Here is a 26,908-nt window from a genome sequence, read left to right on the forward strand (position 1 = left end):
ATAGTCTACCAAGTGTCTTTGATGACTGGCCAAAATGTTGGCATTTGGTTCAACAGTGGTTTCCTGCTGTTTATTTGCACTAAACATAAACCAGCTTAACAATAATAGCAACAATCATCATCAATACATGATTTGACTAAATGCATTAAATTCCACCAACAAATTACAGTGAGCTTTGTCTGTTTACCAGCACAAGCTCATTTACAAATGTGTCCAGAAAACAATACAATGAGAACAAGGAGTCCTCTGCCCTTTAATTCTATTTTTAACTTCCTTTTACAGTATATGAAAGGGTAACGCTCTCTGTATACAGGTCCGTCTGTTCACACACGTTTCACAGTGATGCATTTATGGATCCGGTTTCCATAATGTTACCTCTTATCAATTATCAATGAATCTACCCCTCGATATGCTGCTTGCACATGCACATGTAAGTCACTCACAGGTCAAGTAGACTGTACAGAAGATTCCTTAATGCTGTCGTTGAACATTTTAGTTCCTGATTACAGTGCCCAGGATAATGACCAAGAACTTTTATTTCTTTCTCAGAGCAACTTTAGTCATAGTGAATTCATGATGAGACTAGTTTATGTGCTTAAAACAATTCGCTTACAGCAGCTTTAAACTTCGGAGACAAGTCTACATGTGGTGATAAAGTGTTATACTTGTGACATGAATTCTATTCTGTTGTGTGTATTTAATTAAAACGACTTTGTGAGGTGTTTTTTGTCTCCCATAAGGTGCGTCAGGTACAGTCCACTCTTAAATGTAAAGCGCCGCCCCAATAGCGGTTTTCGCTGCAATTAGCTCCAAAGTAACAAGATCCGCCCATCCAACTTCTGCAGAGTCTCAGTGCTCGTCGAACCGAACCCGGCCGTTAGTGAGCGACTCCGGACAGACGTGTACAGAACTACTGGAGCCTGTTAGTAGCCTGGATGTGTGCTATTTATTAATGTTTCTTTGCAATGACAATAGAAAACGCGCGTGAGGAAATAGATCCTTAAGTGATCAACTTTTTTGCCTCAGGCGAAAAATGGAACCAATATCAAAATGGTCACCGACCCAGGTTATCGTCTGGATGAGAGGTATGATACTTAAATACTTCTTTTTACCTCAGTAATTACACTGTTTACAACGGCTGCGAAACTTTTCAGCGCAAACGTCAATAAAAGATTATTGTTATTCTTGAAATACGGAGATATATTCAAAAACATGTCTTTACTAGTTACTTTAATAGTGGTTACTATCTGAATAACATTATTTGTTTCATATAATCACACAAGTTATACAATTAGCCTATAATCTTTTCCACAACAGTTTCCTCCCAAACGCTGAAGTATTTAGCTGACTCTTCTTCCGTTTACGTCCATATATTTTAACGAGCGCTCGCGACCATGCAGTCTTTTGCAGTGTGTTTTCTCAGATCAGTAAATATATGAAATTTATTATACGGATTAATCAGTGTGTTCTGTGCCAAGCTTTGGTAAATGTCACATGGTGAGCCGCAGTAATGTAAATACTGGAGTATTTGCTGGAGTAATACCAGTTGGGATTTTCATATTAGTGTAAATTATATATAAAAAAAACAATAATAAATGATTTGTATAATGTTTTTTGCAGTCGCAGTCAGGTTTCTGAAACCTTTTTCTTTTCTTTTTTACCTGTATCAGTGTCCAATTCCTTTTCTGGCCATTAGAGGGATAGTAAAAGCACACAATATACACAAGTTTTTGTTTTTTTTATGTTAGGTGCCTCAGTAGCTTATTCTACCTCTGCTAGTACAGTAAAGCATTATATTATGAATGTCATAGAGCGGGTCCTGAAGAGCACCCGCTCTATGTTGAAGATGTTGAAGACCTGTTGAAGATGTGTTCAACACATGTTGCAGTTCTGTTGTTTTGATTGCAGGTAATGTAGAGTTATTTGTAATATAGGCTGTTTGGACTTAAAAAAAACCACAAAGAAGAAATACACAGTGTAAAGATAAAGGACATGTAGATTGTTCAGATTGCATTCTTTCTTATTCCGCCTGTAAATGTTTTAGCATTTATTGCGCCTTATCCAGTGACCACAGTAAGACAGAGACATTTGAGAGACATAAAATGGCCAAAGGAACCTGTAGGTATGCAGTGAATTGTGAAGCATGCAATATGACAAGTGAATGCAGTTTCACTGAACTTTGGTCCATGGCAGTAATGAATGTGACTGGGAGTAGTAGGGTAGTAATCAATATTTGACAAACAATATTTGACTATCCACCTGAAACCAACCACAGTTATCAGTTACAAGCCCTTTACTGATTCATGTGTGAGTTGTCGAAGGCAGTTTGGGTCTCAGACTGCAGAACCGTAGTTTCTTTTGCACATGCGAACATGCCAAACAAACACAACCCCCTCTTAATGGGTCCCAAATTGAACTGAATTCAGTTTATTTGATCCACAATATGTAGATGGTAGTCTGCTTCATTTGTACCGTGTGAACAAAGTAGCCACAGGTTGTTTTGCATACACAATGACAATCTTCACGGTAAAAAAACAACTTGAGAACAATGTATATGCGTGGAAATGTGTGGTTCAGTAGCGACCCATGTCTCCTCCATACTTGTCTCCTCTTTAGTTTGTCTAAGCAGTTTTGGTATTGTATGTCAGTTCTGTTTGAGTTGCCTTTTCACTGAATGTTGTAAGTAGGTTGGTGTTCCACACACGCTTGAAGCTTATCTTGGGAATCGTTGTTAAAGCTATCCCAGACATAATTTCTATGAATAGTCCTATAAGAAGGCAATAGGAACTCTTTTCATACGCTTCATGAAAATGTAGCAAAACCAAATAACAGCGGCATAAAACATTTCCATTTTGAATGCACTATGCATAATTCAGTGTTTCACAGATAGGGTCTGTGTCCTGAAGAATCTCGTCCACTCCGAAGAGGACCAGAAAGAGAACCAAGAACATTGTCAAAGAACAGTTGTCAGTTACAGCTATTTACATTATTGGTTCCAGAGTTTGGTTCATTTAAAAAACAATGACGTGTGAAAAACCCTCTATATAGTGGTTTCATAACAAAGATAAGTTAAGAATATGGTGAGGACACACTGCGGTAAGTTAGAGTGTAATGCAGGTACCGGTGAGCGCTGCACCATGTGCTGGCATGTCAGCATGTTTCTGCTGGCAGGTGCAATTATGGCGCATAAACAAAGGATCTCCAATCACACCAGTCAAGTGCTGAGTAGCACCGTCCAGCCAATCATGCCACAGAGAAACTGCAGGAGATGCAGCCCCAGTCGCTGTTTTAATGGAAAGCAGTGTAGACAGTGATTGTCCTTGGACACGCAGACCACAATCCATTACGGTATGGTTTCATCTTCTCGTTTATCATCTACTGTTTTATTAAGCAGGACTCTTTGTGGTTTATATGAGAAACAGTACTACGATCCCATCGCCATTGGTATAAAAGTTGCCAGTTTATCATCAGCTCCAGATCATAAACAAAACAAATGTACACAGCAGCAGCACGTTAGTGTAACATTGGGTGAAAAGTTTCTGTGGAAAATAAAAAGTCCTGGACTCAAAACAATAGAGTCACAATTCTGGTAGGTGCCATTGGAGGTCTGTAGATCCCTTTAGTGACAGCTTAAACCAGGATTTGACATAAAATGGTGAGCTGCCTAATGTTCTGTATCTTTCTGAAAAGGATTTTCTATATAGAATCATTAGGAACCCTAAAATTGTATAACACAAGGCTAATCCATAAATGCTTTAAGTGGGCCTAGATCTTAGCCCTATGAAACGCCCTTTACAAAGCGAATAAGAAGTCTGTCATAACCCTAAAATGCAAATTTAAAATTGTTCCCCATGGTGGGCCCAAACTGGGTCTGTGTCTCTGACTTCAATGTGATGCTAGGATCAGACTACACACTATTTTTGCCTAGTTAGAATGTCAGATTAGGCGATTATAGTGCCATAAATTCTTGTCGTGACACCATACAACTGATGCTGAACAATCATGTTCTTGAGCAAGGTCATGGGTCATTGGGGAAGAGGGCCAAGAAATAGTCAGTAATGGCTACAGAAGTGCTATGTGTGATGCTGACAGTTTGTGTTCTCAAAATAAATTCAATAAATGATTGCGGTCCTGTTACTGGATGTCAGGGAAAGGTCAGCGTGGGTTGGGGTTGTTGCCATGGCTCGGTGACCCTTTCGGTGTTCCACCTGACTCCGCCAACAGCAGCATCCCTCTTTCGTTTTAGCGCCAGACAGACACTCTGCAATCCCATTGGTCAGTGTCCAGGAACACATTGTAGGAGTTGCCAAACTAGGCAGGAAAATCGCATGTGCTAGACCTTTCGTGGGGGTTTCACGGGGCGTCCCAGACACCACGTCTCTGTTCTTTGATTATGTCACACTATAAGGCCTTTTCACTCTATTTTATCACCCTCTTTGAAAAACTGTGAACAAGACTGATGCGATAGCCACTGAGAAAGAGTCCCTTTAAATGCTTTTTATCATCTCCCTTTCTCTCCTGCACACTGCTGTTGTTTCTTCACGTTGGTGGGGTGATGGGGTAAACATTCCCCCTGGTGCCGCCCCCCTCCGGGCACTGGAATGCTGACAACAGCCAAAATCCACTCATTCACAGCCCAGACAACAGGACACGTGCTCCTGGTAATGGGCCATGTTAGATCAGACTGCAGCTAAATATGGCCCCACTACACAGCTAACTCTGCCTCTAGCCAAACAAACAGAAGCTAAATGTTTTCACACAGTAACACAATCCCATCTGAGTCATGCTTTGTGAGGATACCGTGGGCTGCAGACTAACATATTATTTAAGTTTAACTAATTTGCCAGTGTTTGCTAAATCAGAATATACTTAAATTATTTTAGACAATTTGTTTTAGTTTTAACATTAAAACTAACAAATGCATTGTTTCAGTCACATATTATTATAATAGAAGACTATAAATGTGATATGCTACATAATATTGACTTAATGAGTTGTGTTTTTGAAGTACTGTGTTCCCATTAACATGATTAATGAAGTTTTCATGGCTGGTTATTCACACCATAGCTCCAAGAACTGCAAAAACTCAAATCAGCTTTCAGGAAGATTTCATGTGGATGGCTGCAGTTGTGATCCTTTACCGTGTGACTATGGTAACAGACACTAATCTAGCGTATGCTAATGGCTAATGTGATCATTCCATGATTGTCATAGTGACAATCTGGCTCTTTGAACACTGTGCCACCACAGTTAATGGAATGTCCTCAAGCACACGGCACTGATGCTCAGCCTACCACATTTCCTCACGGATGCCTGTTGCTTTGAAGTGTGTTCCCAAGCCAAGAGCCAATCCAAGCTAGATGCTAGGAATGCTATTATGGAAAGATACACTTGAGTTTCCTTTCCTTCTCATCTCTTGGGAAGGTTATACAGTGTAGCCTAAGAGTGTACACACAAGTCTGGTCATCTCCGTAAATGCTGGATTCTTTGAAAGCTTGTGCTTTGTTTCAATGATACTTTCACTAAATTAGCATGTAAATCTCAGCTGGCTGTGAGCATTTAGCATGCTGTTTGCCATTTGTGACACTTCAATACATTAACCTAGAAGGCCTAAAACACCAAATGTCTTAATCAGACTACCCGAATATCTTGGATCACGTAGTTTTTGCTCGTGTTTCCACTAAATGAGCATATGCATTTGCAACAAAGCAACGGCAGTGGCCAGTTCTAATGGTACTAGTCAGACAGCCCACGCTTCTCTTTCAGACGATGGAGAATGCAGCTGTTGTCCCTTGCTGTTGAAAAGAGGGGGTGCTTGACAGTCTTGCCCTTTGCCCTAAACCCCCACATCAGCACCCCCCCCCCCCCCCCACACACACACACACACACCTCCTTCTGCCTCTTTGATTTGGAGAAACAGATACCACCCCCCACAAAGAAGCTCTGTCAGTGCAGCAGACAGAAGGTGCCCTCCCCCATGCCACAAACACCCAGGAATAACACTTTGAGCTGGAATACATAGCAGAAGAGTTGATCCGTCCCAATGCTACCAACTCATCACTTGTCCCAATGGAAAACTCTCCCTGTACCAGCTGTAAAAAAAGTTATAATGGCACTTTTCTATAACAATTTTTAAAAAGTGGCAATCAAGATTTTTTTTTATTTTACCCATCAAATAAGAGCAGCCAACTAATGGTTATTAGTTTTATAAAGTGATGAGTGATGGATAACACAGAATAATTTAGACACAAGGCACTTCTGCCCAGGGAGCATAGGAGTCAGCTGTTCTCTTTCACAGGAAACAAACAAAACGTGTTTCAGTGCATGGTATGAAAGAACAGTTACAGTTTCTACATGTGTGTATGCGCGTGTGTCTGCATGTGTGTGTGTGTGTGTGTGTGTTTGCCTGACCTCATAAGTGTGAACTGCAGTGATACAGTGCCTGTGTAGGTTTTTTTTTTTTTTTTTTGGCTTGCACTTAGTTTAAGAGCCCAAGAACTCTCTCAGGGAGGAGCTCTCTGGGTTAGAGTAAATATGGGCTATTGGCTTAGCATTCCAGTATTTGCTGTAACTCTCAAATGGTGTCAAAGTAGGCAGATCTGTCAACACTCTCACTGAAAGAGCCTCTTTGTATGCCCCCCCTCCTCTTTCTCTCTCTCCTCTCCCCCCCCCCCCTTTCTCTCTCTCTCACTATCTCTCTCTCTCTCTCTCAGGGCTGGATGATAGTCTCCAACAGTATGTCCCAAACTTCGAGAGACACAAAGTTGACGGTGAGCACTTGCTGAAGATCTCCAACCAAGACCTGGAGGAGCTGGCCGTGAGACGCGTCGGCCACCAGGAGCTCATCCTGGAAGCCGTGGACCTGCTCTGTGCGCTGGTCAGTACCGCACGTCACCAGTGAGGCGGACCCATCTCCACTTCCTCGCAGTATAAAGAACAGCAGCGCGGTTCACTGGCAAAAATGCTGTCTTGTGATTTTTAAAATGCGCACTGTGCCCTCTGTAGGATGTGATTCATAGATGGAGGCCAGCAGTGGGCAGGAAAGTAGGGATTTCCCTCGTCATATCCAGTCGGCTGCCTCCTCCTCTCTGTTGCTTTCTCTCTACATCTCCCTTTCTCTGCCCCTTCTGTTCCTCGTGCCGTTTTGCGTGCTTGTGTCCTCGGCCGCCTCCAGTCGTTGTGAGTTCAGTCTGGGGCCTGCCAACATGGGCTCAGTCTCTGCCTCCCTCTCCAGGATTTATGGACCTCACACTTGAACATGTACAAGAGGCCAGAGGGACACTTTTACTCATGCACATGCATTGTGTGGCCTGGACCTCACTGGGACCTCTGTATGTGTGTGTGTGTGTGTGTGTGTGTCTGTGTGTGTGTGTGTGTGTGTGTGTGTGTGTGTATAGAGGGCTTGTGCTGATTTCTATCGCTAGTGTACGCGGTTGTTTTGTGCCTGTATTGAATGCGGTGTGAATAGGCCCTGATTGGGCGTTCTATGCTTGGAGAGGTCTGCAGTAATCGGTGCTGACTCCTTATTATGAAGCTACACTGAACAGGCCTCAGTAGAGGGGTTATAGAGGGGGGGACAGACAGAGGGGGGGGGGGGGGGGGGGGGGGGGGGCTGCACAAGGAGAGATGCAGACACCAGGCATGAGTGGCATTATGAAACGCTGTTGTCCCAGTGAGTGTGAATGTACAGTCGTTTCAGCAGTGAAGTGTAATCTCCCCCCCCCCCCCCCCCCCCCCCACAATACAGTAAAGTACTTAAATAGTGATGTTTTATTAATTTACTGTATATAAACTTATGATCTAAGTTTATATTGTTAGCCCTTGATAACAATGTTTATATTGATTGTTTTTACATACATTTCATACAATTTTTGTATATTGTTAGCCCCTAGAAGAGACTGACTACACACCGCTAGGTTTCGGTCTGTTCCGTGACTCTACAATTGATATACAGTAGATTTTGGAGCTAGTTATGATGTGGATGTGATGGAAATCATACCTTGGAATGTTTTGTCATAATGCTCACAAGCTCACGTTCTCTCTGGGGAGAAGCCAGGAAAAGGTTTGGAAAATATAAAGAAGGGATTAGCAGTGTGGAGCTGGATGAGAAATGACAGGCTCATGGTGGAACTCATGAAGGGAGCGAGATTGTGTGTCCGAATGAGACGCTCCAGGGAGGAACGTTCTGGAAGATATCTACTGGCCGGCAGGAAACAGACCCGACCCACCCACCTGTCAGCCACCCCCCACCCTGGTCACAAGCAAATGTGTGTGACACACACACACACGCACACACACACACGCACACACACACACACACACACACACACACACACACACACACACACACACACACACACATACAGGCACACCTACACAAAAGTACACACATTGTGTAAAGGCAGGAAAACATGTCATGCCATTGTTTCTGCTGTTTCCGTCCGTTGGTGTTAGCCGGTGTGGCTTGCCGGCCCGTCGGTGCTGTTTGTGTGAGAAAGGGGAAGGCGCACGGCGTCTCCTTCTCTCCATCCCATAATTCGAGTCATTGAAGTTAAAGTGGTTTTTTGTCCACTTTTACTCCAAAATAAGAACTTGCTTTGAAAGCAAACAGCATACAGTTACATTGCAACACGCAGTAATCTGAAAGTACTATTGGCCTAAATAACAAGTTATACCATATTCACACCTTCCTGCCTTTCATCCGGCTTTCCTCTCTGCAGCAGAAAGGTACATATTTCAATGAAGCGGAACATCTGTACAGCTTACAGAATGAATGTGTGTGTGTGTGTGTGTGTGTGTGTGTGTGTGTGTGTGTGGGTGGGGTGGTCTGTGGTCCTGAAGGGTCCGTCCAGTTGCGTGACTGCATTGCTGCAGACACAGTCTCACCCAGGACAGTGCTGCGTTCGCCTCACAGCAGACGGTCTTAGTCGGACCTGGGCTGATAGGCATCGGGTTCCCTCCCGCTGCTCGTCTGGAAGGTCTGAGCGGCGGGGCGGAGGAGTTCGTTTGAAGTCAGCTGATGACCGTGTGGCCGCCCTGCCGCTGACCGCTCTAGTGGAATGGAATGCAGCAACGTTCTTAAGTCCAGGGGTCATGAGAATGACCTGTGGCTCTGCCTGCTGTCACGTGGCGTTACTAACCTCAGGCTGTTTGCTTTAGGCCACTAATGCACACATAAATGTAAGATTATGCTAAGCAGTTCCTGCCAGAAAAGGATTTAGACTTCGATAAGTCAGCTATGCGTGTGAAATGAAATGTGAAATGAAATGTGCCATATTTTGTCAATTGTGGTTTTTACACCCCAATCGAAATTTGTCCTCCGCATTTAACCCATCTGTGCAGTGAGAACACACACACACACACTAGTGATTACTAGGGGGCCGGCAGCGATGCGATTTGGTTGATTTTAGCCGTTAATGAGTTGGGAGTTTATCATAAAGATTGACACAGTTCTTTTTTTTTGACTTGCAGAACTACGGGGCGGAGACTGATATCCTGAGGACTCTAACTGGCCAGATGAAGGCGGCTACCAATAACATGCAGAATCGTGCTTTGGAGAGGAGGAAGAGTCCTTGCCATGAGGCCAGCAGTTCTCACAAACCACCCGAGATCCTCACAGCTGTGGTGGAGCTGATAGGAGCAGCCAAAAGCATGTTGGCCTGGCTGGACAGGTGAAGGAACATCACGCCGTTGTCTCAGACAACAGTCAAATTCGCTGTATGAATTTGCAGTGGTGAATTATTGTCGATGTTCCGCCCGACATTCTGACTCGTCCGTCATCGCTCTGGTGTACTTGCACGGGCTTGACGCGAAACATTCCTCGGGGGCGCTAATGTTTTTCGGTGGCCCTTCGCCTGTGCCACTTCTTCTCTCCACCAATCAGGACTCCTCTGAGAGGCATCAGTGACTTCACCTCCACCAGGAACAAGATCATCCACCTGTGTTTGGAACTCACCACCACCGTGCAGAAGGTGTGGGCCTGCACTCTCCCTTTGCACCCTGCATCTGATGGATTGCTCTGTGTTCTATGCTATACACTTTAGCAAGAAACATTGTTGGACAGGGTCAGACACTGTCTACCGTGTATCCTGGTGCTTAAACATTGTCTACCATGTAACCTGGCTGTTCTTGAGTTCATGTGGGCGTCAGAACCTCTGGAACTGTGCATGGATGCCTTCATTCAACTCTTCATGCTTTTGCTTCTGCAGTTGCTTTGTTGCATTGTTGCATGCGCTACAAATGTATATGAAATTCTTCATCTTAATTGCGATGTTTTCATTTCCCAAAGTTTGGCCTTGCTATGTTTTTTTTTTTTTTTGCATACACCAAAACACTTATGGGTCAGAGCATCTAAGTACTATCCTTCCCTTTAATTACAGGACTGCACTCTGTATGAAATGGAGCAGAAGATATTGGACGTGGTGAGTACGACACCCCACCACTCTCATGGAAAGTCTTCTAGTGCGTGAGCTACATTCCGAACAGCCCTGCACAACTGCAGCACGCATCCAAACAAGCCTGCGTCTCTGACTGCGCTGAAGGCAGAGATTTAGCCTCCTGTTCTTCTCAAGGAAAAGCCGAGCTGGAATGTATGTCCTGCTCTGTTGTCTGATCAGCACTGAAATAGGAAGTTTTTGCCCTGTGGGCTGTGCCTAAACATCCTGTGTTAGACAAGTCCGCCTGTGGAGTTCATCACGTACTCGATGCACAGCGAGTTTAGTTTAGCAACACGCTTTTCCTCTGTGGCCAACCTTGTTAACCCTAGTTCAAATTCCAGGGATTCCATGACCGTATGAATTTGCAGCGTCTTTTATAGGTCTGACCAGTGCTGTGTTTAGACGATTGCAGATTCAAGCGATTTTCGGGTTGCAGGTTTTCGGACCAATGTCATGACACTTTTTCACGTCCTGAAAAGAAATGTTTCATTCTTTATGTCATTTAATAAATTTTATAGTTTAATTATGCATGATCACATGTGTGCTTTTATACTGAATCTCAACACGGTCTTCTACCTATGACGAGTTTCAGCCGTGCTGATATTGAGCTTGTCCTTCAGTGTGATATTGCTTTCATACAACAGGGCATTTATTAATTAACTAATAGTAATAAGCTACATGAAAATGTTACAAAGTGATCGTTTCTGTCACCGTCAGGCCCGAGTTTTAACTGGGATCTGTGACGCTACTATGAGGATGACCTCTGACCCCTCGAAGAGCCGCACAGCCTGTCTGGAAGAGGTCCATATCGACAACATCAACCCAGAACAAGGCCTCGTGAGTGGTTCCGTCCACCGCGCGTGTCCAACATCACCACTGCACACAAGTGACTCAAATGATGGTTCTCTTCTGTTTATTCCATAGGGAATATATATTAAGTCCACGTATGATGGGCTGCATGTTATCACTGGAACCACAGAAAACGTAAGTAAAACTGCTCCATCTCAAACCCACTCCATCTCACTCTCAAATGTTAAAGGCTTCAGTACTTTACTCCCAGTAATTCAGTACTTTACTCCCAGTAATTCAGTACTTTACTTCCAGTACTTCAGTACTTTACTTCCAGTACTTCAGTAATTGACTTTACACACTCTTACGCCAGTCTGCTCTTACGTGTGGAGCCTTTGATTCTCGCACCTCTGCTCATGAGCTCTCTCTTTCTCACTTTCTGCTTGGCTTTATTTCCTCACAGTCTCCAGCAGACAGGACTCAGCGGATCCATGCAGGGGACGAGGTGGTGCAGGTCAACCGACAGACAGTGGTGAGTCCTGGTGGCCAATCTGAGCCTCTGATTGCCTGAAAGCGAAGGAGACAGGGCAGATAGGGCCATGTGCAGACAAGGCCATGTGCAGACAGGGTCATATGCAGACAGGGCCATGTGCAGACAAGGCCATGTGCAGACAGGGTCATATGCAGACAGGGCCATGTGCAGACAAGGCCATGTGCAGACAGGGTCATATGCAGACAGGGCCATGTGCAGACAGGGCCATGTGCAGACAGGGTCATGTGCAGCAGGTGAGAGTGTTCTGTAGAGCTTTATATGTGGCACAAGGGAGATTAACCTATCAAATTTAACATGACCTCTTTTGTAGATTTCAGAGAATGTCTCCATTAAAGCTTTGGCTATTATGACATTATGGTTAAAGGGTTAGGACTGGATGGCTATTAGCCTGTTAAGCTGTAGGTTAATATCATATCCACTCTTAGCAACTGAGCGTTTGTTGATGGTCTTGGTGTCCTGATGCAGTAATAGTACTACATCATGGGAGGTGTGTTGGGCTGTGGCAGGTAGGCTGGCAGTTGAAGAACCTGGTGGCAAAGCTGAGGGAGAATCCTGGCAGCGTGGTTCTGATGCTGAAGAAGAGGCCTTCAGGAACCTGCAGTTTCACCCCCGCCCCACTGAAGAACATGCGTTGGAAGCCACACGCTGTGCAGGTGCATATCTAACATCAGGAGCAGGGGGAATAGGCCCTTTTCCCTCATGCTAACAGACCTTACATGCACTTTGTTGTTGCAGAGTTGTTCTTGTTTGTAGAGTGATATACGGTGCCTCGTGCTGTGGCATTTTGCACAGTTTTCAAGCCCTGTGCACCATGACATTGTACTGCTCAGTCAAGAAAAGACAGGCACCTTCACCCAGGCTGTGTGCCGATGGGCTGCTGTCTACGTGTGCAGCACAAAGAGCAACGAGTCTACACACACATCGAATATCATCAGTCCACCTATATCTCCTCCTTTCCCCCTCTTCCTCTCTCTCTCTCTCTCTCTCTCTCTCTCTCACACACACACACACACACACACATACACACACACACACAGTCCAATCTCTTCCACAATCACAAACACGTAGACACGCCTGCACAGACGCATCCCTCAAACAAAGCCGACCTTGACGTCACATATCTACACGCAACGCATGAAGTCCAGAAACAATGGATGAACGTGACTGAGGTTCCTCCATCTGGGTGCTATCAGGACGTGTGCTTGAAGCTGATTATCCAGGCTTCTGCTGCAAATGTCAGGACTCCCACTTTTATGAGGCTTATTCAATGCCCACACACCCTTTTTTAAATAGCTTAACCTCTCAATTTAGCTTAAGGAAACAAATGTTCCCTTAAGTCAATAATGTAAATGTGCATTGTGGGGAAATACACATCAGTTTTCAATAATCTAGTTACTTAAAGCATCAGTTTAATCAGTCAGTAGAATTATATAGAATTATAGTATTATAGTAGTAGTTATGCTGATTGGTTAGAAAAGGAACTTTTCTTAAAAGTTTAGGTTGCCAGTTGAGATTTTCACCCCAATCACAATTAGTCCTCCACGCTGACCCATCTGTGTAGTGAAAACACACATACGATCACTAGGGGGCTGTGATACACACATGATCACTAGGGGGCTGTGATACACACATACGATCACTAAGGGGCTGTGATACACACACGATCACTAGGGGGCTGTGATACACAAAAGATCACTAGGGGGCTGTGATACACACGTAATCACTAGGGGGCTGTGATAAACACACGATCACTAGGGGGTTGTGATACACACACACGATTGCTAGGGGGCTGTGATACACACAAATCACTAGGGGGCTGTGATACACACGATCATTAGGGGGCTGTGATACACACACGATCATTAGGGGGCTGTGATACACACACGATCATTAGGGGGCTGTGATACACACAGGATCACTAGGGGGCTGTGATACACACACGATCACTAGGGGGCTGTGATACACACGATCACTAGGGGGCTGTGATACACACACGATCATTAGGGGGCTGTGATACACACATGATCACTAGGGGGCTGTGATACACACACGATCACTAGGGGGCTGTGATACACATGATCACTAGGGGGCTGTGATACACACACGATCACTAGGGGGCTGTGATACACACATGATCACTAGGGGGCTGTGATACACACACGATCATTAGGGGGCTGTGATACACACAGGATCACTAGGGGGCTGTGATACACACATGATCACTAGGGGGCTGTGATACACACACGATCACTAGGGGGCTGTGATACACACACGATCACTAGGGGGCTGTGATACACACACGATCATTAGGGGGCTGTGATACACACATGATCACTAGGGGGCTGTGATACACACACGATCACTAGGGGGCTGTGATACAAACGATCACTAGGGGGCTGTGATACACACACGATCATTAGGGGGCTGTGATACACACATGATCACTAGGGGGCTGTGATACACACACGATCATTAGGGGGCTGTGATACACACACAATCATTAGGGGGCTGTGATACACACATGATCACTAGGGGGCTGTGATACACACACGATCACTAGGGGGCTGTGATACACACGATCACTAGGGGGCTGTGATACACACACGATCATTAGGGGGCTGTGATACACACATGAACACTAGGGGGCTGTGATACACACACGATCACTAGGGGGCTGTGATACACACATGATCACTAGGGGAGGGTGGTACACACATGTCCAGAGTGCTGGGCAGCCCTAGCCAGTGGAGCAGTTGGAGTTAAGTGCTCGAGGCACTTCAGTCATGATCTAGGGCCTGGGAATCAAGTCCATGACCCTCTGGTCACAAGACCAGTTCCCAAACCACCAGACCCTGACCACCCCTAAAAAGAATGATGACAGAAGAACAGAAATAGATGTTTTGGTCATCTATTTATTTCCAGTCATTTTATTACATTATTGAATTATGTTTGTTTTCTTCTATTTATTCTGTAAAGTACTTTAAGTTGCATGTACTTGTTACGTCCAGCTCCGCCCTCCTCCCTGGTCCCGCCTAGTTCCCCAGTTCTGTGCTGTCTGCTCCGCCCCGTCGTTAGTGGCCACACCTGAACCTCGTTTCACTCCCCTGTTCAGTGTATATCTTCCCTTCTGTTTCAGTCCTCCGTGTCGGTCATTGTTAGTAAGTGCATCCCTCTGTCTTCCTTGCCCTCGCTCTGGTTTACCTCCCCGTATGTGTTTTCTGTGTCCATTATCTGTCTCAGTTTTACTCTGTGTCTGTTTACAGCTTCCCGTTTGGTCTCGTTGTATTTATTAGTTTCCTCTCTGTGTTGTTGCTCAGTTTGGCCGTCTCGTTGTATATGTTTCTGTTAAGCTAATGTTAGTGTACCCAATAGTTTTGTCTGTCTAGTCTGTTTCTTGTTTCTTTATTAAACTAGTCCTATCTTGCACTTGCGTCACGCCTGTCCCCCTGAATCGTTTCAGTACTGTATGTATGAAAGGTGTTCCTCAAATAAAGAGTATTATTATTATTATTATTATTATTATTAATAATAATAATAATAATAATAATAATAATAATAATAAATGGTGGTGTGAGATAAGCAAGCACCAAATAAAAACTTTAAAAATGGACTTAAAAACCACAGAAAGAAATAGTTTTTGATTCTGTTTCTAGAAATAGGATTTGGTTTATTGTGGCTCTTCAGATCCAAGTCTGTGAATGACACACCAACACCAGCTTTATATCTTTTAGCAACTTACTAATGCCTCTGTAACTTTGCTAACAGAGTGAATGCCAAACTGACAAACTGAATTGTAACTAACTTTACCTATGAAGCTATATGTGTTTATGTTTCTCTGTTTAAATCAGTGTCCTGAATTCGTTTTGATTTTGTTTCTTTTAGAGCAGTCCTCTTGGACAGTCATCCCAAACCCCCGTGGAGAGCTCCTGTGTTAAGAAAGAGAAGCCGGCCATTTTGGACTTGTATATTCCCCCTCCCCCAGTCATGCCATATGCCCCACGGTAAGTGGCTCCTTCTCCAGATGCTACTGCTGCTGGATTTCAACAAGTGGAGACTAACCTTTCTGGAGAACAGAACAGGTGTTTCCCATGTGTAGCACCTTGCCTTTTAAAACGAGACAATTTCTGGGTTATTATACCTAGTGTAATATTAGAAAGCATTCTTTGACCTTGCCATAACATTAATACTTTCATTCTTCTTGGTCTCTCTATTCATGTCTCCAGAGGAGAGAAGTCAAAAACATCTACTGTTGTCAAAATGAGAGTTAAGAATTCTGAGTCACCCAACTCATCTCTGGACCGGGCAGCCAGAAGACGCTCTAATCTCACAGACTATGCCAGCAGGCCTGGTATCAGTGTCTGCCCACCAGAGGTCCCTGTTCCACAGGCTAGACTTCGACAGCGCACGCCCTCTAGAGGTCAGTGCCAGAATAGCCATTTTAATCTTTTACAAACATTGGGAATATGCACTACATATTTTTCAATTTTCCTTGCTTTAAAACATCCGATTCAGCTTGTTAGCTTATCGTTTGCTTATGTTTACGACCACAAATTATTGGTGCATAAAAATCACAGGCATTATCTCAGCATAGTTGGTGATAGATGTTAGAGCAGCTCTCGGTATTCCTGACTCTGTCCTTGTGATTGACTGTGTCTTTGTGGGTGTGCGACAGGGAGGCCTCGGCCCGTGTCCATGCCGGCGGACACCTGCCTGGGCTTGTCCGATCCCTCTGGCCGGCCGTGGGCTCTGGGAAGGAAAGGTAGGTGTAATTCCTGCTTGTGTTTCAACCTGTGCCAAAGTAAGCTTAGTTCGCACGCCCAATGATCATCTGGCAGCAGGTCTAACGCTGCTTACACGTGCCACATTCCTGCATCATGTATGTATGGGAGTAATCACGGCAGGGACCAATCACACCATAAATATGATTTTATGTGTTATGGATTTATTAAAGTGTTCCAGACGTAAGAGAGAGAGAGAGGATAAAGGTTTGCATCCACCTGGACTAAAAACATTTTAACTCACATTTTTTCACAAATCCATAATTTCATACATTTGTTTTGCCAAGTCAAACAGGGCATCTGCTATGTCCACATGAAAGTCATACTAAAACAATTGATAAGAGATGGACGTATTTCTCAGCATCACTATATTTACTTTGTTAGATTTCCAGTGGATCAAAAGCTTACATGCATCAAGTTGAATGTCTCTTTAATTCATTTGGAACATTCCAGAAAGTGATGCACTGACTTTTGGAGGCTTCGGATTGGCCAACTTGGTCATTGCCTGTGTACCTATAGTAGTTCTTAAGGGCATATCCATTGTGCCAGTGCCTTTTTGCCCTTGTTACGACATGACAGTCACAAAAAAAAACCTCCTAACTCTGTTTTAGGAGCAAACACCTTATGATACAAAGAACTATGCATATATATATATATATATATATATATATATATATATATATATATAGCAGTGATAGAGTCCTACAATGGGAGAGTCCTACAGTCAGTGTGTCTCCCAGATTGCAGGTGGTCACCAGGACCAAGAACAAGGAGTGATCATTTATCAGATGAAACAAACTGAGCTGTTAACTATGATTTTGAAATGACTTCTTATGGAAATAATTTACATAAATGACTTACACAGTCTAGCGTATGTGTGTGCGTGTGTGTGTGTGTGTGTGTGTGTGTGTTCTTTAGTCATAAAAAATGTATATTATATACATCTTTAAATTAATCTACAGTAGCTACTGTCACATCCCACCTAAGAAATGATAAACATTTAATCTGGGTTGTAAACACATGTTTGTGTAAGTAAATATATAGATTTTTTTTTTTTTATTATATATGTGCAAATACCATGCATATTGTGTTTTCTTTTATAATTTTTTTGTTTTTTGCCTGAAGGATCTAACACCATTTCTGTCTTTCAGGTCAGGACGTGTTTCACAGGTATCTTAGTAATGAGCGCATCACCGCCATTTCGGAGGAGGGCCCTAGTTTCCCTGTACCGTACCGGCGCCCCCCGGTGGGCGAGAGGCAGCTGGTCCGGGGTGTCGATCACATCCGCGGCAGCCAGTGCTTCATCAACGCTGAGCTGCACAACAGCGCCACCATGCCCTATCAGGAGACGGTGGTCAGCAAGGCCCCCGCGGCCCGCGGGTCCAAACGTCCCCCGTCAGAGTCGCTGCTCAGTCATTGGCTCGCCAGACTCAAGCTTTTCACGCACTGATGCGGTGTCTCTCAGCGCGTGCCTGTGTGTGTACGCAACTGCTGCTGTTCGTAATGCCTTCGGTCAACCATCTCACTGTGTCAGCCGACTACACTCAGTATTATAGATTTGGTTCAGGTTGTTTTTTTAAAAGGTTTGGCACAAAACGCTCTTCTTAGGAGTCAGATCTGAGGAGTGGATGAGGACAGTGCGTAATTTGGATTTCGTGTATTATCACAGTTCTCAAGAAGCGCTCAGTACAGACTGTGGCATTAACAATAGAGTGGAACAGATCACAGATTTAAAAGCATTCCCTTTGCTTCCGTAAATCGGTTTCATTATTTATAATTTGTGTTGAAAGCTTACTGTGCATATTTTCTGTGTTGGTCCAGGGTTTTTTGTTGTGTTCTTGTGTTCTTCTTTTTGTTGTTATTGTTGTTTTGCATATTGATGGGATCTGGCTTCTCAAAATGTGCATCTTTTATCATTTTTGTGCTTCTTTTACTACGTTTGGATTTATGTACCTTGTTTCTGAGGTGATACCAGGGTCATGGGAGTTTAAAAGAAAGCTTGAAAACATGCACAATAAACTGTTCCACAAGAACTTAGGTGTGTGCACAGCATGACAGAAAATGTGTATATGGGAGTGTGTTTAAACTGTGTATTTGTAAAATGTAAATGACTAATTGTGGATTTTTTTATATGACTACTGTGTTTTCATCAAGTGGCTTTGCTGAAAGAGTTATATGGCCCAACAAAATAACGATACAGTGGGTTTACAACAAATTTAAATGTTAAATATGCAATAACCTAAAGGCTTTCAATTTAAATTGAATTTAATTACTCTTAATATAAAAATATTATACCCCATAACACTACATTCATACTTTAACAGTGGCCTTTTCCACACACACTTATTATTGAAAGCTGAAGGGCAAATAAATACGCAGGTTTGGAAAGTGCATTTGTTACCATTACCATGTAGATGACAGAGTTTAAATGAATAAAGAACTAATTTAATTCTAAATCCCTGCTGGTGTTGAGGTTTATTTGTCAAACTTTCTCACATTACGTCGTAGTTTAGCAGCGACATCTTGTGTTGGTACAGACTACATTGAACAGGCCTGTGTGGTTCAACCAGCTGAGTTATGAAGTGAAAGAGGGTCCAGCACACTCATCACACCGCCGGATAATGACATTGTGGAGATTTGCTCAGTGGTCACCAGTACACTGCGATACTTACAAGCGCTAACTGGTTAAATCATGCTAATCATAACGTCATGTGCATTTTCATTTTGACCCAATTCGACGCAAATGTTTTTATAGTCCTTATAATGTCCACGAAAGGAGCCATCACGTACTCATGGCAGTTACACGTACTCCAGTGTTGGTTACGGGTAAGCTAAATCATTAACGCCATGTTTGCCAACGCAGCCTTAGTTATCGATATTTTAAAAGTTCTGTTGTTATTGGTTTTCTTCCCTTTTGGTTTGTTTGTTTTCCCAAGTAGCTCGGCAGCAAACGTTACCTTCAAACTCTGGTAGTTTTATTTATACCTTTTCTAGCAGGCTGTAATAATCTAGCTTACAGTTTAATCAGTGACATCCTATTTGCAGTAACTCTGGTGAAGCCCCTGTCCCTAAGGGTGTTCATGTCTTTTTTGCAGAACTTGCGTTCCTCCCGTTTAAGGACTGCAGGGGTGACCAGCATGGAAGACTCTGTAAGTAATCAAGTGATCAGGCCCTCCACCCAGGCCATGGTGGAGAAACCAGACACCTCATTTCAGCATTTGGAAATATGGTGAACCATTCTGAATAGATGTTTCGTGCTGCTTAAGCGTCTAGCGCAGGGGTACTCAACTGGCGGACCGCGGTCCGGATCCGGACCCGAACGCAGTCCTGTCCGGACCCAATCTCATTCCTGATTAACTGGATACGGACCAAAACAAAACCGTAGCATTTATTTCAGGGCTATAAAGAAAAAACACTCCGTCACGAGTGTTCCGTTTGCCACCCCCGCGCAACAACTTACGTTCGCCACCCCGCTCAACAACAAGCCTGCCTGGTTGACGCTTCGCGAAAATGACGTAATCGCTGTGGCTCCGCGTGTGCGCGAGTGTCTCGCGCGCTGTCGGTTCGAGAGGTCGTGCATCTCTCGAATTTTGTAACTTTGCGCCGCGCTTCAGCGCAATGAACAAAGTCACGTTTTCAGGGTTCATACACCTTTATAAGGTGGAATTAAAGCACTTGTACGTCACTTTCAAGGTCCATTTCAATATTTCCCAGCATGTTAAACATAATTAAGTTAAATATTTATACATATACTCGAAATAATTCGCTTTTTATCACATTATTTAATGGTTGTTTATTTAAAAAACGCCCAATCTTCACGTCTTCACGTTCTCTCATGTTTCGTCCTGGAATTACAAGAGGCTCGTATTTGTTAACCTAATACAAGAGAACTATTCAGTCAGACAGCTATTTGTTGTGAAACCAAGTAGTTACAATTTCAAGCATTTTAAAGTACTTTAACCTAAATTCCAGCACTTTTCAAACCTGAAACATATAGCAACATTAAAATTGGTCAGGTAAATGTTCATTCCCCTGTTTTGAGGGGTGTTTCTACCACATATCGTTTCGGACAAAACGCCTATCGTTTCGGAGAACACTGCAGTGACGCTCGTGAAAGTATAAACGCCTCCACCGTTCGCGCACCGTACCCCCCCCCCCCCCCGCTCAACAACTTACGTTCGCCACCCCCGCCGCACCGGACCTCAGGGCACAGGTATCTGCCAAAATTGGACCGCGGACAAATTTAGTTGAGTACGCCTGGTCTAGCGGAATCAACGCTGTGTGCGTGTGTGTGGGAGGGGAAGTGTGTGTGTGTGTGTGTGTGTGTGTGTGTGTGTGTTTCTCTCTGTCTGTCGGTCTGTGTGTTTGTGTGTGTGTGTGCGTGCGTGGTCTCTTAAGCTGTAGTCTGTCTCATTACACTTGTCTCTGTGAGTCGTGTGGTCTAATGGCGGTGTTGCTCTGGGGCTCTACTAAAACAACCCAGCCCCTCTGTTTGTCTTTCTCATCTCCTCAAGCTCCCTCTGCAAGACTTTCCCACAGCAAAAGGTCCAGGTAAGCAGAGCCACATCAGTGGTGTTGCATTATCGACATTGTCTTAATACAGCCTACGCGTTTCAACTAAAAACCTATGCAGAGGTAATTGTATTCCAGCCCTGTGCATAATAATGGTCTTGCACCCCTCGTGACAACTTATCACGGTATCACTGTACCATGCTGTGTGTGTGTGTGTGTGTGTTTGCATTTGTTCTACGGTTGATAGGCAATGTTGCAATGAGTCGGAGGAGGGTGTCTGTAAAAGATCTTGGCCATGTGGACTGTCAGGGTTGGATGTACAAGAAGAAGGAGAGCAGGGCTTTCCTGGGGACTAAATGGAAAAAGTACTGGTTTGTGCTGAAAAGCAGCTCCCTGTACTGGTACACTAACGTATCGGTGAGTCAGTCTCTCTCTCTCTCTCTCACCCTCCTGCCAATACCAGTGTCCTTGGTTTAGATTGGTTTATTTGAGAGTCTTTGAGTGTATGTAGCTTTAATTCCAATGTGACGACTCTGGAGAGAGCAGTAAATAATTACCACAATAATGCAATCACTTCAACTTATCAGGGGACTCTTGTTCAAGCATGATCGATCAGGTTTGGCTATGGATTGGATCAGACTGAAAAGAGCCGTTTCATTGTTCTGAGCTGTTTCTAGTTCAAAAGATGAAATCCCTCCAGCGTATTGCTGGTGAAGCACTAGATGTTAACTTCACAGTTGCAGATTGTGGCTATTTTGTGCTTGCATCTTCACGTTTGCCTCCAGGCTGAGGAAGCGGAGGGCTACATCAGCCTGAAAGGGTTCACACTGGACCAGGCTCACGAGTGTAAGAGGAAGCAGTAAGTACTTTATCATAATATGAGTCATTTCTACATGTGAACCTACTGTTTTGGGTTCCTCTAATTAATTTAACATTCATATCTCTAATGTGGCATTATGGTGACACTGTTGTAGTAACATTCTGCTCTTTGGTCTTATGCTGATAACATGTTTTTTTTTTTTTATTCTTCAAAGCAGCATAAGCAGTCCTCATGACTCTGTTGTATTGCAATGATCTCAGAGTGGTTTAACATCTGCTCTAATAACCTGCTTTCACCACCGCCCCCAGCCACAGGAAATAGCCTGGTGAAGACATAGTTTAACAACACTCCTCTTATTTCCTTTCTAGACAGAGCTACCATATATTGTTGTAATATAAACGAATCAATGGAAACGTGCGCGAAAATGTGTTTTCCGCCGTAGTTTCTCCCACCTCCAGTTAATGCACCAAAGCGGTTCTGTCTGGATGATTACCGAGGTCACACGTTGCCTCTGAAGAGCGTTGTCGGATGTTGACCTTCTACACGTTTCTCTCCTCCGCTTTGTCACAGTGCGATGAAGGCCAGCCGCCTGCAAGTTGTGACACTCTTCTTTGCAGCCGAGAACACAAGAGACATGCACAAGTGAGTGTGAAGTAGCAGGATGGGGAAGAGAGTGTGTTTTCTTACTGTGGTCAGGGGCTGTTTGCGGCAGACGCGAGGATGACGATATTAGCGAGTGAGTGAGCGAGCGAGCGCTCCAGTCATGGGAGGTAGCGACCTCATTTATTCTCTTTGTGATGCCTGTAAATGCACCTCGCAGCTGACCCCCCCCCCCCCCCCCCCCCAAACTGGGTGCTACAACACAGCGAGTTGATAGAGGTGTAAAGGAAAAATGTGACGCTATCCAAGCGTTTGAAGCTAGGAATATCAAATCGAAGGGAGGAGCTCGGAATGTGACCAGTGGGGTTGGGTGGCACGGAGGCTGATCTGGGATCTGTCTTTGGTGACAGGTGGTTGAGCAAGCTCACTGCAGCTTCTAGCAAACAGGAGCCTACAGATGCAGTCACTGGAGGTAGAGATACCAATGTTCTGTATGCATATGCAATTAGTGTAGCATTGTGTTTAGTGTTTCTGTTCCTAGTAGCCTGATTTGTTTATATATAGCTCAAATGCATCATTGCGCACCAGATTACCACAAACCAGTCACTGATCACACCTTTGCATCACGGTGTGTGTGTGTGTGTTGCACGCTTACTTAGAGTGCTATAGTGAAGCCAGTGATGATGAGGACGATGAGGAAGATACACCAGCAGAAGCCGGTGCCCAGTACACTGAAGAGCTAAGTGCCAACTCCATTAATGTGAGTAGTATGATCTACACATTTGAGTTGTTCCACGGAAATAAGTTGTTATTCTTTTGTGCATTTAGCTTAATATGTTCTTTGGTTCTCATGGTTTGGTTTAACTGCACACAAACAGATTAAATCCGTCTATAATTACAGCTTTTTACTATAACAACCCCATAAAACGGAAAGAAAGTGTTGAACGCATTTCAAGATTTGTCACACTTCACTTTTGTAGTTCTTCTAGAGTCATTTGAAAACTTGACTGAGAGGACTTTAAACGTAACTGATACTGGAAGTGATACATACTTACTGGGAGCTTGGACACCTTCAAAACTATGATCATGCCTTTTGTAAAAAGGTCTAAATACAAACTGATTGATTTGATGCTGTTGTGAGTTAATATAGTTTGTGGGGAAATCTGGCTCGTCCAGATGTACTTGCATGAAATATGATAAATAAGCCAAGCGTTTATTCTGCAGGGTTGCCTCTCTCCTCCGCGGTCCAGTTCATCCCCGTGCCAGATAATGCTCCCCCTGGTGTCTCCGGTGTGTAATGACGCGGAGTGTCCGAGTTCAGACAGCGAGTCGTGGCTGGAGCTCAACTCCGACACGCTCCACCCACAGGTCTCCCTCAGCGGGCACACCAACCCAGGCCACCTTCAGGACTACCACGATGAGGAGCGTGAGTCTGCGACCAGGACGCTACAGTCTGCACACGCATCGCACGCAAATTCACATCGGCCGCAGAGCCGCGAGAAGGAATCCGTTTTTCATGGCGTGACCGTGTGCCTCCTTCCTGAAGGGCCTCCGTCAGACGAGCTGGAGATGCTGTACCTCCATCTTAAGAGAGCCAGCCTGTCCCCAAGCGGAGCTCTGCAGCCCTCCACCAAAAGGGACTACAGGTCCTCCTTCATCCGTCGCTGCAAGGACGACGCCATCAATGAGAAGCTGCACCTGGTTCGGACCCTCAACAGCACGTTAAAGGTGCGGCCGCGGGGAAGGGTTCCTCCTCGGAATGAGAAGTTGAACTTCAAGACGGTGTCTGAGGTCGACAGCAGATGGCAGTATTAAGATGCTGAGATGTAACTCACAAATGCTAGAAAGGTGTGTGTGTGTGTGTGTGTGTGTGTGTGTGTGTGTGTGTGTGTGTGTGTGTGTGTGTGTTGCATTTCAGGCCAAAGAGGCGGATCTGTTGGCCATAGAACAGGCGCTAGCTGATTCGGCTGCGGACGCCGGTAAGTACCGAGAGTGGCGGAAAGCTAACGTGGTCCTGCTGGAGGAGATCAGCCAGAAGACACAAGCGCCGGCAGAGGGAACCTCGGATCTGACGTCCAGCCAGTCCGGCCGGGCGCAGCCGCAGAACCTCCCCCCAACGGTGTATGCAGAGACAAGCCTGTGAGCGCCCATGACTGTCCCCGTTGTACCAGTGGAAACAGAAGGCTCGCTGAGCATGGATGACACACCTGGGCTTCATTTTATTGTACGATCCAAGTTATTCTACACCCTGCTTATGGATTTTTTAATTGTTTTTTTATGTTATTGGTTTTATGTTATATAGTTTTAAGTCGAACTGGTTGTGATGTGATCATTGACCATTTAAACCATTGATATGCATATCGGTTTTTACACTGTTTGGTAAAGTAATCGATGGCTTTGTCTATAGATGCCCCGAAATTGTTAAGTCTCATAAGTGACATACTGGCATTTAGTGTTAAATGCTGGTTCTAGAAAAGGAAACACTGTCCTCCTCATGACCTCATGTGATTGTCACATTTTTTCTCTGTGGCTATTCAATTAGATTTTTCTGGATTGTGTGACGACACTCCTTTAAGGAGTTTCTAGCAGTAAAGTTTGTTGGGTTTTTTTTTTAAAGCATGTATTTAATGCTGTATATAATTATCTAATGTATTGCTTATGTTGCATGGGGAGTTTGGGTTTTCTGATTTCATTCAAACTTTACTTTGTTTTTAAAAACCAGTTAACCAGTAAAGTAAATCTAATGCTGGTAAAATTATTAAATGATCATTCCACAAAATGCACATTTAACAAATCTCTGACTATCAAGTCAGCGATCTGAACTAACCTCTAAAGGAAACCCTTAAACAGATAAGCAGACACTGATTCTCTTCCAGGCCATCCCACAAAGCAGATTAGTGCCACGGGGTGCCATCTGCGAGTGTGAGCAGTGATTGATGAAAAGGCAGCCCATGAATACCCCAGAAGTCCCCAAACATTTGATCAATAGAACGCACGAGAGCATGGCACCAACTTGCAGACCATGCTCGGCCATCTGTTGCCGCCTTTTGTGTCATAGCAGCAAAAAGAGTTCAGCTGCCTGTCGATCCGCTGATTTGAATGAGAATAGAAGAGCGTATGTCCACCAGAGGGCGCTGTGCTGTATGCTAAACAATGACCCTGTGCCTACACGAGCGATTCAGACTCATTTAAACGAGCAGTGCTGTCCCTGCCTCAACCCATCAAGGCCCTGACGTTTAGCCCACATGTTGAGCTTAATCAGGTGTGTTAGAACAGGGAAGCCATAAACATTGAGGTGCATGAGACTCATATGACTGGGGTCACTGGAGTGTGACGCTTGTGCCAGTGGGGATTCTCTGATCAAATAGACATGGTTTCCAATCTCCCCATATAGCTCTTACCTGGAGCAGAATATCTTCTTCAATAGTTCAGGATATCTATCAGTGGGAAGTTGCACGTGTGTAATAGTGTCCTGGAGGAACAAAGTAACTGTTTTACTGAACTCATCTATTGTAACTGGCTAATCTTGCTGCAGGCTAGTGTGCTGCTGTCTGACACAGCATATAGATGTAGTCTATAGAGTTATACATGTAAACATAAACGTGTGTGTTTGTGTGCGCCTACACGTGATTGCTCCTTTCCGAATTGCAATTGCTCCTTTCCGAGTCATTGGTCAAAAGACAAAATCCAGTTAAGGATGATTTTAGCCCTCTGGCTTTTTCCAGCAGCTCTAAAGTGGAAATTCACATATGTGCGCTGCAACCATGCCAGACTAGCACAGCCATAGTGCCATTTAGCACACGTCTGTACGTGAATTATATGACTTTTACATAGTAACTTTCCATAGCATCATAGCTGGTCTAAAGTAGTCTCACCCATAATGCCCATAATTCTGTCAGGGCTTTGTGCGCTGCTTAGGAATGAGTAGAGAAACATGAGCTTAGCACTGAAGAGGTTTATACTCCTCATAGCCCCTCCCTTGACACACTCATGCCCTGCAAGTGTATACACACACACACATCGCAGAAGATGAATGGGCACATGAACCTTCACATGTGTACTTGTATCTTCTGGGAGTTTTTAATACTTGGCATTTAGATTATTTTGGAATCTGTATTGCCTATTTTTAGAAAGTCATATTTGTATGGGGTGGGGTGGATATCTGCTGTTCATCCGGCCTTTTTCATGCCCTTTAGATGTTTTGCCTCACGCAAGTTTAAATCTTAATTGTAACCACCCTGACGGTCTATTCCTTCACTAATTCGACCCTTCTAGTTCTGAGGTGAGTGAGTCAGAACGGGACCTTTCAGCCGGCTTGCAGAAATGTACAGTTGGACCTGTGCCAAAGATCGGAAGCTGCGTTTTCCTCACAGTGAGTGTGTAGTCGTGAGCCATGCTGGAACAGCCTGCAAGGCCCACG

General features: G+C 44.3%; 1 protein-coding gene across 1 annotated transcript; it reads left to right on the forward strand.

The window, feature by feature from the left end:
• Window positions 1-1,027: 1,027 nt before the first annotated feature.
• LOC143522377 (connector enhancer of kinase suppressor of ras 3-like) lies at window positions 1,028-25,800 on the forward strand. Its single transcript, XM_077016112.1, has 24 exons — window positions 1,028-1,085; window positions 6,714-6,877; window positions 9,472-9,671; window positions 9,884-9,971; window positions 10,380-10,421; window positions 11,154-11,273; window positions 11,361-11,420; window positions 11,689-11,757; window positions 12,285-12,431; window positions 15,661-15,779; window positions 16,002-16,195; window positions 16,451-16,537; window positions 17,708-18,003; window positions 19,182-19,382; window positions 19,652-19,705; window positions 21,071-21,107; window positions 21,316-21,485; window positions 21,854-21,927; window positions 22,459-22,530; window positions 22,899-22,960; window positions 23,148-23,248; window positions 23,713-23,914; window positions 24,035-24,216; window positions 24,407-25,800. Exons 1-24 carry the CDS (start codon window positions 1,034-1,036, stop codon window positions 24,629-24,631), a joined length of 3,018 nt encoding a protein of 1,005 aa, XP_076872227.1. The 5' UTR covers window positions 1,028-1,033; the 3' UTR covers window positions 24,632-25,800.
• The last annotated feature ends 1,108 nt before the right edge of the window (window positions 25,801-26,908 follow it).

Source organism: Brachyhypopomus gauderio, chromosome 9 (genome assembly GCF_052324685.1).
Source record: "Brachyhypopomus gauderio isolate BG-103 chromosome 9, BGAUD_0.2, whole genome shotgun sequence".
NCBI lineage: Eukaryota > Metazoa > Chordata > Actinopteri > Gymnotiformes > Hypopomidae > Brachyhypopomus > Brachyhypopomus gauderio.